The sequence below is a fragment of the Canis lupus genome, chromosome 16 (assembly GCF_011100685.1).
Source record: "Canis lupus familiaris isolate Mischka breed German Shepherd chromosome 16, alternate assembly UU_Cfam_GSD_1.0, whole genome shotgun sequence".
NCBI lineage: Eukaryota > Metazoa > Chordata > Mammalia > Carnivora > Canidae > Canis > Canis lupus.
Window position 1 is genome coordinate 230,702 of NC_049237.1, and position 12,292 is coordinate 242,993.

Below are 12,292 nucleotides of genomic sequence, written 5' to 3' on the forward strand. Positions count from 1 at the left end.
ATGGGAGCCCTGACTCCGCACCCCTTGCGCACCGCCTGCGGGCGCTGTTCCAGAGCAGACGGTGTGGAGAGGCGGGACCGCTTGGAGTGGGGGCCGGGGGGCGTCCAGTCCCCTTCCCAGGTTGGGGTCAGGGCTACACCATGCGCGTGGGGGTGGTCAGCAGTGGGAGCCGCGGCCCTGACTCGGGAAGAATCCGGCCCTGGAAGCGCAGGCTCCTTCAGGCTCCTTCTTCAGGCTCCAGGGCGACAGGCGGTGGCCGACGAGGTGAGCAGCGCCCTCTCCAGGTAGAGGGGCACATGCGTGTCACTGCTGAAACTGCTGGGAGTGTAATGAGGTGGAAATAAAGACATTGCCTACATTTTCACAACCAGGTTGACATTATGCTGTGTTTCTTTGTGTGCATGTGTGTGCACGTCTGTGTACATGTGTGCGTGTGTGCACGTGTCTGTGTAAATGTGTGCATGTGTCTGTGTAGGTGAGTGCAAATGTCTGGGTGCATGTGTGCATGTGTACACGTCTGTGTAAATGTACATGTGTGCAAACGTCTGTGCATGTGTCTGTGTATATGTGTGCAAACATCTGTGTACATGTGTGCACATGTCCATGTCCATGTGTGCACATCTGTGTATGTGCACACACATCTGTGTACATGTATGCACATCTGTGCATGTGTGCACGTGTCTGTGTAAATGTGTGCATGTCTGTGTATGTGTGTGCACATGTCTATATATGTGTGCAAACGTCTGTGAATGTGTGCACTTCTGTGTACATGTGTGCGTGTGTGCACGTGTCTGTGTACATGTATGCACGTCTGTGTAAATGGGTGTGTGTGCATGGGTCTGTGTACATATGTGCAAACATCTGTGTATGTGTGCATGTGTGCACGTGTCTGTATGCACGTCTGTGTGCATGTGAACACATCTGTGCATGTGTGTGCACGTGTCTGTGCATGTGTGCAAACATCTGTGTGCGTGTGCACGTGTCAGTGTACATGTGTGCACATCTGTGTGTGCACGCGTCTGTATATGTGTGCAAATGTCCGTGTGCTTGTGTGTGTCACTGCATGCGTGGGCCTGTGGGCATGTACCTCTGGGTGTGTGCAAGTGTGTGCACGTGGGTGTGTGCACAGTCCAACAGCATCTGCTCTCATTTTCACCCACCATGAGCATTTGTCTTTATCACCGACATCGAAATCCTTGTGGGTGACATCGCCGTCGTGCCACCTTCAGGAGCGTGTCGGGGAGGAGTGCTGGGTCCCAGGAGTCCGGCCGTAAGAGACATGCCTCTCCGGGCAGCGCAGCAGAGGGGGGAAGCCCCTCCCATGCCACCCTCCTCAGCGTCGGTGACAGTCATGCTTCAGCTGTGCAGATGTAGCCACTGCATCCCCGGGGCTTGGGGACACACGCCCTGGCATGCTCATTCCTGTGTTTGGGGGGATGGCGGCTGGGGACACGTGGTGCGGGGGGTGGAGCTCCCAGGAGCTGGGAGGTGGGGGGTGGGGGGGCGGGAGAGGGCCGAGTGTGTGCAACTTCACGTGCTCATCAGATGTGACAGGAGACCCGGGAGAAGGAAAGTGGTCCAGGGCCGATGGGCACTGTCACCCGCAGGGGCTCGATGGGGCCCGCCCAGCTCCGTCCTGGGTGCCCGCGCGCCTGCCAGACGTGTGCAGCCCCAGCACCCATGGGCCTCGGGCCTTGCTCTGCTTGCCGGCTCCCTCCCTCAGGGTTGGCACCTTGCAGGCACAGCCCCCACGGAACCCTGGCCTGTCCCCGGATCCCCGTGGACAATCCCCGAGGACGCAGAGCTCAATGCCAGCTGGCACAGCCCGCAGAGGCTTCTCTAAAGGGTCGGTCATGGGCGCCTGGGGGCTCAGGTGGTGACCTCGGGGTCCTGGGATGGCGCCCCAGGCAGGCTCCCTGCTCAGTGGGGGTCTGCTTCTCCCTCGCCCTCTGCTGCTTCCCCTGCCGCGCTACCTCTCCCGCAGCCTCTCACATGAATAAAATCTTTTAAAAAAGGGTCAGTCACGGATCTCAACAGGCCACTCAGGGGCCTGCGGCCTCTCCCTCCCCGGCCTCGTCTGCTGCCAGAGCAGAGGGGCTGAAGGCCACAGGGGACGCCGTTCTGCAGGTTTCAGGTCTGCTCTGCGTGGCCTGAGTGGTGACAAGACAGGCCCCTGGGGGACACCAGCCAAAGGACTGGAGGCACGACTAGGCCCCGAGTTCCTGGGAGGTGTGGCCTGGCGCCTCCATAGCCTCCAGGGCACCAACAGGGCTGGGGAGGGGTCCTGCTGGGGTGCTTCTTGGGACAGGATGAGACAAGCAAAGGCATTTGTCTATGCAGACTCCAGCTGTGCTCGGAACACCCAACTCTCCAGCGACGCAAACCCCGGAGCTGGTCACCAACACGGGGAATGGAAGCTGGTCTCCTTATGGTAAAAACTTTATTTACTATTTATAAATACATCGCAAGACAAACTTTTCAAAAATACCTTTTTTCCCCAAAAAAACTTAATTAAAAAAATAAAGGAAAGCTAAGAGGCGAACGTCTCGAGGCCCCTCTGTGTCCCCAAGGGGCCGCGGGCGGCACTCCAGCCCGGGGTCTCCCGCTCCCGCTAGTTGGAGTCCTGGCCTGCCGCCGCAGCCCACCAGGGTTCTGTCGTCCCGCGCGGCCACCCTCGTGTGCTAACCTCGTGCCTACGGTTACCTAGATCAGCTCCTAGCGCATCTGGACTATGACGTATACAAGGGGACACCTCAGGCGGAATGCACATTCTCTGCGTCTACGTGTGACTAGAAGGAGAAGCAGGGGGAGTCCCGTGTGAGCGCATGGATTGTCTAGGTGGCCCCCGCGTCCCCGGCGGGCCATCCCTCTCTGCCAGGTGACCGAACTGATTTTTAACTCTTTTTACATCGTGCAGAGGAAGACAAGGACAGAAAGGAGCTCATCCTCAAAGATAAACCTGGTTCTGGAACTGCTGAACGGGGGAAACGTGGTTTGTGGTCTGCGGTCCCCAAATAATTCTGCTCTCGTTCCACGGCCGCTGAAAAGGGCCAATTCTTGTGGTGCCCCCGGCCCCATGGGGCTGCCTCTGCTGGCGGGTCCCCAGCCCTCCACCTTGCACCCCTGGGAAGCTGCCTAACCCAGAGGGTCAGGAACACCTGCTCTCACGGGCTCCTGGGGATCCCGACGACATTCTTGGCTTCTCGAATTTTCCTGTAAGACTCATCTACTCTCTGCTCTTCCCCAGGGTGGCCCCCTGAAGGCTCGCAGGACCCTCTCCACGAGCCGAGCTGGGCCCTTGCCCGATGGACGTGAGCCCCTGGCAGGTGCACCGGGGGGTCTCAGACACCACCAGGTGCGGGGCTCCCCATCCTTGCGAGGCCTGTGCCTGCTTCCCGAGCGGGGACGAGGCCTGTGCTCCACGGAGGCAACAGTCGCTCGGTCTTGAGGCGGAGGGTGGGCTGCGCGGGCAGACACGCGGGAGCGCTCGGGGACGCGCAGCACTGGGGTTTACGTGTACGTTTGGAGGAAGCAGGAAGAAAAACCAAGCGGCGTCCCACGGACTCCTGGGAGGTGGAAGGCGCCCTGGTTCACCACCTAGAAGAGCCCTAGGCGTCGCAGACATCTCTTTCTAAACTTTGGTTAAAAGAAAAAATCAATTCACCACAAAAAAGAAATATAAATTGAGGCTGTAGCCAGATGCTGATCATGTCCTTGGCAGTCTTTTGTGCAAAATAAGGCGTTTCTGAGCTCCACGTTAACTAAAACAAACAGAAAGATAAATATGTTGAGATAACTCCCCCACCTCGGAAGGCTCAACTCCTACCCCACGGTGCTTGGTGCTAGATCCCCCCGCGGCGGGCAGACGGGGGCTGCAGGCCGAGGCCCAGCCCCAGGTCTCACCCTCAACCTTGAGTTCTTGCTTCCGACTCGTGGGGAAACAAAACTTGTAACTAAAAATGAAAATTTGGGGGCGCCTGGGTGGCTCAGGTCATGATCCCGGGGCCCCGGGACTGAGCTGCGTGGGTAGGAGTCTTCTTCCCACCCCGTCCTGCTGGTGCTCTCTCTCAAATAAATAAATAAAATCTTAAAAAAAAAAAAAAAAAAACGAAATGAGAACTTCTTCTCTTTCCTTAAGTTTGTCTTGAGGAGATGAAACACATTTATTCTCTTTTCCCCAATGGCTCTCTCCATTTTAAAATTTTAAAGATTTTACTTATTTATTCATGAGAGACACACACAGACAGAGGCAGAGACACAGGCAGAGGGAGGAGCAGGCTCCCTGCGGGGAGCCCGACAGGGGACTCGATCCCGGGACCCCGGGTCACGCCCTGGGCCGAGGGCAGACCGGGCTGCCCCAGGCTCTCTCGTGTATTCAAAGACCAAGCAGGATCGCAGGTGACTGCATTCTTAGAAGTCAAAGTCTCCCGTAAACCCCCCCTTCGCGTCTGGTGAAGACAGGTCTGTCCAGCACCGACTCTCAACGCGTCCGTGACGTACAGTACGGAGGAGCACGAGCCACGCTTGTAAGCGCGAAGCACGTTCCTTCCCCATGTCCTCGTGGATTCAGTCCTTTGCTGCGAGGACGAGCCCCCGACAGGACAGCTGCGTGGGGCAGCCTGGGCGGCTCTGCGCTGCGTGCGTCCTAGTCCAGCATCTCCCAAGGGACCAGAGGTGCCCGAGACAACGGGACCAGGGCCCCACTTCCCGGGTGGGCACGTCCCACTTCCCCGACTTACGTGGCCAGCGGCGTCTACTTGCTGTCCATGCTGTAGCAGTGAATGTCGCCTTTGCCCCTGGCATCGAAGCCGGGCAGCGGCTGCCCATACTTGTCCACACACCAGCAGAAGCCCCGCTTCCTGCCCTTGGAGGGGCGGCACTGCGAGGGAGCGCAGGGGGGCAGTGAGCCCGGAGGGAGCCCCCGCAGGGTCCCTGCCGTCTGAGGGGCACGTGTGCAGCAAGGTTACAGGCTTGTGCATGTGGGAGGGGGGCTCCCTGGAGAAGCGGGCCCGGGGTGATTCTGGGTCCCTCAGGTGTCACAGCAACGCCGGACCTGCCACCCTGCAGGCACCTGCGCTGACGGGCGGGATGGCAACGTCCCCACCTCCCCGGGCACCTGTCCCCGGGCACGCGCCAGTCTGCACAGATGCATTCTCGGCGTGGGTTTGCCGAAGAACTGACTGAGGGGAATAGACGGACGTGCTGCTGCCTCCTGGCAGGTGGCACACAGGTGTCACAGGGACACCACGGAGCCCCACGGAGCCCCACGGCCAGGGAAGCGCGGCCCCCAGGCGCTCGGGCCCTGTGGCTTCTGCAGCCGCCTGGCGGTCGTGACGCTGAGGCTCATCTCCAGACACGACTCACCCTGGCCTAAAATAAGGACACCCTGGCTGGGCCGTGCCTCCCAGGAAGGGGAACATGAGGGGGTGCCCAGGGGCTCCCGGGGCAGCAGGGGGTATGGCACTCACCTGCTTCTTCTTATAGAAGCCCTTCCTGTCACAGTTGGGGATGTGGATGCCCCTGGGGCTGAGCATATCCAAGAACTTGAGCCGGTTCAGCGTGTCCTCCACCTCCCGGCGGCAGGGCCCCTGTGGGGGAGCGGCGGGTTACAGGGAGCGTGGGTGGCCCCGCGGGGGATCCACCAGGTCATGCCCAGTCACCAACCATGGCTCCCCGGGGTGGGGGACACACACAACACTCAGCGACCAGGCAGACAAAACAGCCACCACCTCTGCGCAGAGGACTCGAGGTGCTGGAACCCGTGTCCCTGTACCTGGACCCCCGAGACACCCCCGAGACCTCCCCGTGGCAGGCAGGGCCGGCCCCTCCCATGCAAGGCGGGCTCGTGCACCCCGACCGGGCGCCCCGAGTGCCTGCCGCCTGCCACCCGCCAGGAGAGGCGCTCACATATTCCGTCTCCCGCTTGTACTCGGAGGAGAAGTTCTGGGTGTCGGTGCTCTGGGACTCGTAGTCCACCTTGTAGCGCTGGCTGTCCTTGGCGTGCCCCTTCTTAATGACATCCATCTTCGTGTGCAGGGGCTGCAGCTTGGCGTCGGGCACCCGGTGCGTGCCAGGCAGGGCCTGCGCGCCCCCCGCGCCGTGGTCCTCCTCCGACTCGCTGCTGTTTCCTTGAAAGGTGCAAGGGGCACACGGGTGGCACAGCCATCCACCATGAGCGGCGGCCTTTTCAGAATCTCACCCCTGGGCCCGAGTGCCGGCTGCATGGCAGTGCCATCCGGCAATGCCACGTGACCTCGAAACACGGGGATCAGGTTTGGTTCCGGGCACCAGCAGCGGGCGGCCGACACGGCACCCCAGGGAGCCCACTTTCTGAATGGAATCTGCTGGGGCCCCTGGCTGGCTCGGCTCTTAGGCGGCCAACTCTTGGTCTCAGCGCAGGTGGCAGTTTCAGGGTCGCGGGATCGAGCCCCGTGCTGGGCTCTCTGCCCAGATCTCCCTTCCCTGCTCCTGTTCACACCCGCTCGCGTGCTCTCTCTCTCTCTCTCAAATAAATAAATGTTTAAGAAAAGTAAATACAGTGAAACCTGCTGTGTGCTCTTCCAGGGCAGCGGGGGCGTGGAAGGCTCGTCACCACCCATGCCCTCCACCAGCAGGGGGCACGCCCGAGCCAGAGCAGGGACAGTGCTCAGGATTGACTCTGCTCTGAGGGAACAGTGGTCTGGGGGACAAGCACCCCCAGCTCCACCTGCCTGCCCTGCGGAATCTGGGCCCCATGTGGGGTGGAGGCAGCAGCCAGAGTGCACAAGCCCTGCAGGGCCCTGGAGTCCAGCGCCGTCCCGGGGAAACCGCACGCCCCTCCGGGACTGGCTGCGCGTCCCCCTGCTCTGGGCGTGTTTGGTGGTGTGAGATGGGTCCCACCTACAGGTCTCTAACTCCCTGTCCGCGCGTGGGCTGGAGCGCCCGGAGGGGGCTGCACAGACCCTGTGCGCGCCGGGCGCGTTGCTGTGTGCTGGAGCTCTCAGTCCCCGAGAAGGACCCCACCACCCCGAGACACCTCCCGGTGCGCAACGTGCAAACGAGAAGGGCACCCGAGGCCCTGACGCCGGTGCTGCAATGCCCACAGCACCACCAGAGTTTCAAGCCCACAGATGAAACGTGGGGCTCCTGTGGCATCAGCGATTGCTCTGTTTGACCAGGAGCGTGCCCCCCAGGCCCCCCCCCCCCCCGCCGCACATAGGGTGGCGGCCCGCAGTGAAGCCGGCTGACACCTCTGGCTCTAGGTGACAGGTGCATTACACGGTCTCCTGGAGAGCGCTCCCTCGGCTGCAAAACGTGCTCAGGGCAGGTGTGCTCACCAGGGCCCGGAGATCACCCCTCCCTAGGAAGAGAGACTCCCCGGAGGCGGAGGGGTGGCTGGGCTCCCGAGGGGTCTGGCGGCAGGGGAAGCGCAGATTAGCCCAGCGCCCGGTTCTTAATTGCTAGAATTTGGTTTCAATTTCCTTTAACCCATAGGGGTTTTTTTTCCTTCCTTGTCAGGGAAGTAGCAGGGACAAAGGAGATGCTAAGAGTATGCAAATAAACAGATTTGCATTTCTTTTCCAAGAACGGAGTAACTTCTTAAACCTCCCTGGTTTTCTTTCTAATGCCTGCGGACTTCAGCAGCAACACAAAACCTCCCCAGTGAAGCAGCGGATAAAGTGAACTTGGGACGGCCGCTTAAATGCACCTCCCCACCCCCAGAGGCCCGAGAAGCCTTATAAAACCTTAGGTCTTTTAATCGCGTTATAGGAAAGCCCATCAACCCACAGCGGGGAGCCTCAGTGGTAGTGGTCGCAACACACCCATTGCTGGCTACCTGGAATCGGCGGCGCCTCTAAGAACTTCCAACCGCACTTTTTGAAAATCCTGAAGACACGCGGGCCGAACGCAGTGCCCACAGAGCACAGGACCTAAGTGCCCCACACAGAGGCCCCTTAGTCACTTCACATCCACCACCGTAGCACAGTGCACGTCTTGGGCAACTGGATTTTTGCCTTCTCACCAATCCTGGGTTGGCCCAACAAAGCCAGCCTGCCTCCCTCGGGAGTGGAAACGTGCAGAACCCGAAGCCACAAAGGGACTTCTCTCCTGCCAGCCCGGGGTGGGGCCCTGCCTGGGGCGGGCAGGTGGGGGCATCATGCTCCCCGCCTCTAGGGAGGCTGGCTGGGCCTGCGGGGGTCTAAAGCAGCAGCTGCCGACCCCATTTACGCGGCCTGAGGTCCCGCTGCGCCAAGCCGGAGCCTCCGTCCTCTTGGGGCTCCCAGCAGCCGCGCCCCAGCCCTCCGAGGCTCCTTCCCCCTCAGCATCCCTGAGGTCTTCGAGTCCACGTTCCCCGCAGCTCCGGCCCTGGCGTGGGTCTGGGGCGCACGCGGGGCCGATGCGGGACGTGCTAACCGGGCGCACCCCCACGCCCTTCCTTGCCTTTGGGGGACCTTGGGGGGGCCACCTCCTTGCGGACATCAGGGTGCGCCAACGCAACGAGACGCGCATACCTGCTTCCCACCTCACCGTCCCTGCCGCGCGCCGAGCGTCCCCGAGGCCCGGCAGCGTGTCCCGCACGTACCCGCGCAGCCTCCCCGGCCCCTCCACCGCCCCCGCTCCCCGGCACCGACGCGCTCGCTCCCCGCCGCGCCCCCGAGGCGCCCGCGCCCGGCCGGGGAGATGCTCCCCCGCCCGGGGTCCGCCCCCTGCCCGCCCGGGACACCGGCGCCCAAGCGCTCAGGGGCGGCAGCCGGGGCGGGGGCCCACCTGGCGCGGCGGCTCACCTGGCGCTGGCGGCGCAGGCAGCAGGTAGGCGCGCAGGCGGCCGGCGGCGCTGGCGTTGGCGCAGAGCCCGCGGCCGTCCAGCAGCGCCTGCAGCGGGCGCGGCTCCCCGGGCGGCGGCTGGCAGCGGAGGCCGGCGCCGCAGCGCTCGGTGTAGACGCCGCACGGCTGGCCCTCGCGCAGCGCGCACGTCAGGCAGCAGCCGCAGCCGGGCTCCCGCACCAGCTCGGGGCACGCGGGCGCGGTGGGCGGCGGCGCGCACTGCGCCAGGGCGCGCGCGTCGCACGGCTCGCAGCGCACCACGGGGCCCGCGCCCGCCGCGCCCGCGCCCGCCCGAGCCGCCGGGGGTCCGCGGAGCAGCGCCAGCGCCGTCAGCGCCGCGGCCCAGAGCGCGGGGCGCGCCCCCTGCATGGCGCCCTCCGGGGGGCCCGCTGCTCGGCCGACCGTGGCGCGGGGATCGGGGAAGCGCGCGGCGGGAGGCTGCGGGAGCGCGGGGCGGTCGCCGGAGCTGCGCACTGCGCCGCCGATGTCGCGTCTGGGCCGCCGGAGCGCGCCGGCCGCTATATAGAAGCCGGTGGCCGAGGACACGCCCCGGAACGGCGCGCGGGCGGGGGCGGGGGCGGCGCGGGCGCGGGGGCGGGGCGGGGGCGGGGGCCGGCACCTGCTGCACGCGCGCACGCGGGCCCCCCGGGCGGGGTGCGGGGGCCGGGGCCGGGGCCGGGGCCCGGGCCGGGGCGCCTGGCCTGCGCGGACCCTCGCCGGGCGCGCTGCGCAAAGCTTCGCACCACGGGGAGCCTCGGTCGGGGGCGTCGTGGGGTGTTCCCGAGCGGGAGGCCGTCGGCTGGCGCGCGCCCCCCCGCCCCTGCGCCTCGGCCGGTGCGCCCGGCGCCTGCAGCGGGTCCCTACGCTGGACCTCACCGCCCTCCTCCCCGTGGGTGCTCTCGCCGAGGCCATGGAGCGGGCGGGACAGCGGGCGCTGCCGAAGCGCCGGTGATGCCCGGCGGCCCCCGCCGTTGCGCGCTCCCGGCCCCCGCGCGCCCGAGGGGAGATGCTCTGGGAGTCTCGCTCCTTGCGCGCCGGGCTGCGACGGGGCCAGCGCGCCCCTTCCCTAGGTGACCAACAGAGGGCACCGGTGGCCCAGGATTGGCGCGGGGGCTACCCTCTCCAGGCTCCGCTGCCCAGAGCTGTTGGGGCCTCGGTGCCAACGGAGGAGACCCCGGGAGGGCACGCTCTCGGGCGCTGTTGGCGATGCGTTCTTGCTCCAGGAGGCGGACAGGTGCCTTGTGCGGTAGAGACCGCCCCTCAGGCCCCCTTGCCTTCCCCGCTGCCCGGGCCCAGCCCCCTGTGCGGCTGTGGGTGAGGCTGGCATGAACCCCCAGCGTCCGCCCTGCTGTGTACAGGCGCAGGTGTGTGTGCATGCGTGTGCCCTCCTTTAGAGGGAGAGCACCAGCTGCTCACAGCAAATGCACGGGCAACAAGAGTTGTACGTGAGTCCCTCCTTGGAAACATCAGGGACCCGCAGAGGGACCTGCGTCCCCAGCTCCGCAGGGGTGTCCACTCCTGTCCCCCCGGCGACCGGCATGGGGCTCAACCTCCTGGCCGTCCCTCCCACCCCCCCATCCCTCCTTGTAGCTCTGTGTGGGCTGCTTTGGCTCTGAGAGCAGAGTCCCAGAATGCCTTGGAAAATCAGAGGGAGCCAGACATCCCCTGAGAGTTGCAAGTGCTCCTTCACTACCCGCGGAGGCCACAGTGCTGACCGAGTGCTGCTTGTCCCGCTGTAGATCCCCGAGGTCGGCCTCTGTGTTTAGGACAGTGTCAGCCGCCAGGCAGCATGGCACTGCTGGAGTGTTGCTGGGGGCAGTGGTGGCCCCAAAGCCCCAGGAGAACCCCGCACCCTTCCCTGGCTGGAGAGCGGGTGCCAGTGTCATGCAAGGCCCCAGGGGGCACCAGAGAGCTGGGTGCCAGGCCACACTGTACACTCAGGACCACGGGTGGTAGGACCTTGGTCCCCTTCTCTGTGAAGTCCTGCAGCGGCCAAGTGGGTCTGCAGTCATGGGCGGCCACGTGGGGAAGACCACATTCCAACAGGTGCTCGTTTTTATGAGACCCAACTGCAGGCCCCCCCCCCCCGCTACCCCCAGATTGTAGTCGTTGGAACGGGGGGACTTTGATGGGCTGAAACTGCCTTTGTGTCATGCTAGTTGATTGTGTCAGATGGTGGTTCACCCGGCGCGGGTGGTTAACTGACAGAAGCTAGGGACTGGGGTGGTCAGTGGGAAGACGGGCACCGCCACGCCCTCGGATGGACCCGCGTGCAGTTGCTTAGTGGTTGTCAAGTGTGTGCGGCTGTGGGAAGAAGCCACGGCCCGCTGAGGGCTGGTGGTTGCTGGGGTCAGCCCGTCGTCATAAGCACATGACACGAGCCTCTCATTTCTCCCTTGAGTCCACTGCTGCTGCTCACAGGCACCTGCCCCCAGGTGACATCAGTCTTCCCGGCCTCTCTTCCACCCAGGCCCTGCTGACCCGCCACCCCAGGGTGCTCTCCACGGGCAGTGCAGATGGATGTCGGGAGCAGCGAACCCTCTCTTCTGCGTCTGGGAGGTGTGGCGGTCAGGCTCCCCTGCCCGGGTGGACCCTGGACAGGACGGCCCTAACTCCCAGAGGCAAGTAGCCTGTAGGGTCTCATTTCAGGCCTCGGTGGCACGCTGCCTAGAGCTTCAGTGTCTCCCACTAGGGGAGGTGTGGGTGGGGACGGGGAACCTTGCTGTCCCTCTACCAGCTCTCCTGCTGGGTGAGCCCCCCCCCACTTCTGCTCCCCAGGTACATGGTGGGAGAGGTTGGGCATGCCCATTCCAAAAGGGAGAGACTGGAAGGAATAAACGGATGATGGGTCCCAAGCAAGTCCCACACCTAGCATCTGGGGTCCCAGGAAGGCTTGCATTCTGTCTTTCTCTGGGGACCCTTCATCCGTTTCCAAATTGCGGGACCAAACAGAATACACCAACTCTGAGGTCCCTGGCTCCAGACTATGGGTTTCCAGTGCCGCTAGCACCCCTCCCCGGTCCACTTTGTCAAGTTTTGTCTTCCTTTCTGAACCCCAGAATTCTACATCCCCCAAGAGGCGGCATCCTTTGTGAGCCCCCCAGCCCCTCCAGACACACCGAGCAAAGGTCCTTGTGTGCATACGCCCCTCCTCGCTCCCAGCTGCTCCCCTCAGCCAGGCTTTCCCAAACCTGGTAAGACTCCACTGGAAGGCCACTGCCTCTCTGAGGCTTCTTCTGACCCCACAGGAACCCCCCTCCCAAGACACAGATGCCCACTGCCCCACAGATGTCTGGCCTGGCCAGCCTGTGAGACCCCGCAGCCAGCGTGAGAAGGTGCTCAGTACCTGAACGGAACAGACAGCCGGACCCTTGCTGCTCTTACACGCAGGTTAAATCCATTTCTAGTGCGCTCATCAGCAGTGATGCCCTAATGCACCCTAAAACCAGAACACAGGACCCAGCAGAAGTGGGGGGACTCACCTAGC

At 63.7% G+C, this 12,292-nt stretch overlaps 1 protein-coding gene across 1 annotated transcript; it reads right to left on the reverse strand.

The window, feature by feature from the left end:
• Positions 1 to 2,421: 2,421 nt before the first annotated feature.
• On the reverse strand, positions 2,422 to 9,174 carry IGFBP3 (insulin like growth factor binding protein 3). The gene is made up of 5 exons (XM_038559248.1): positions 8,766 to 9,174; positions 5,908 to 6,128; positions 5,469 to 5,588; positions 4,740 to 4,879; positions 2,422 to 3,761 (listed from the first exon to the last, which is right to left on the reverse strand). The coding sequence occupies exons 1-4, from the start codon at positions 9,172 to 9,174 to the stop codon at positions 4,754 to 4,756; spliced, it is 876 nt and encodes a 291-aa protein (XP_038415176.1). The 3' UTR covers positions 2,422 to 3,761; positions 4,740 to 4,753.
• Positions 9,175 to 12,292: the final 3,118 nt, after the last annotated feature.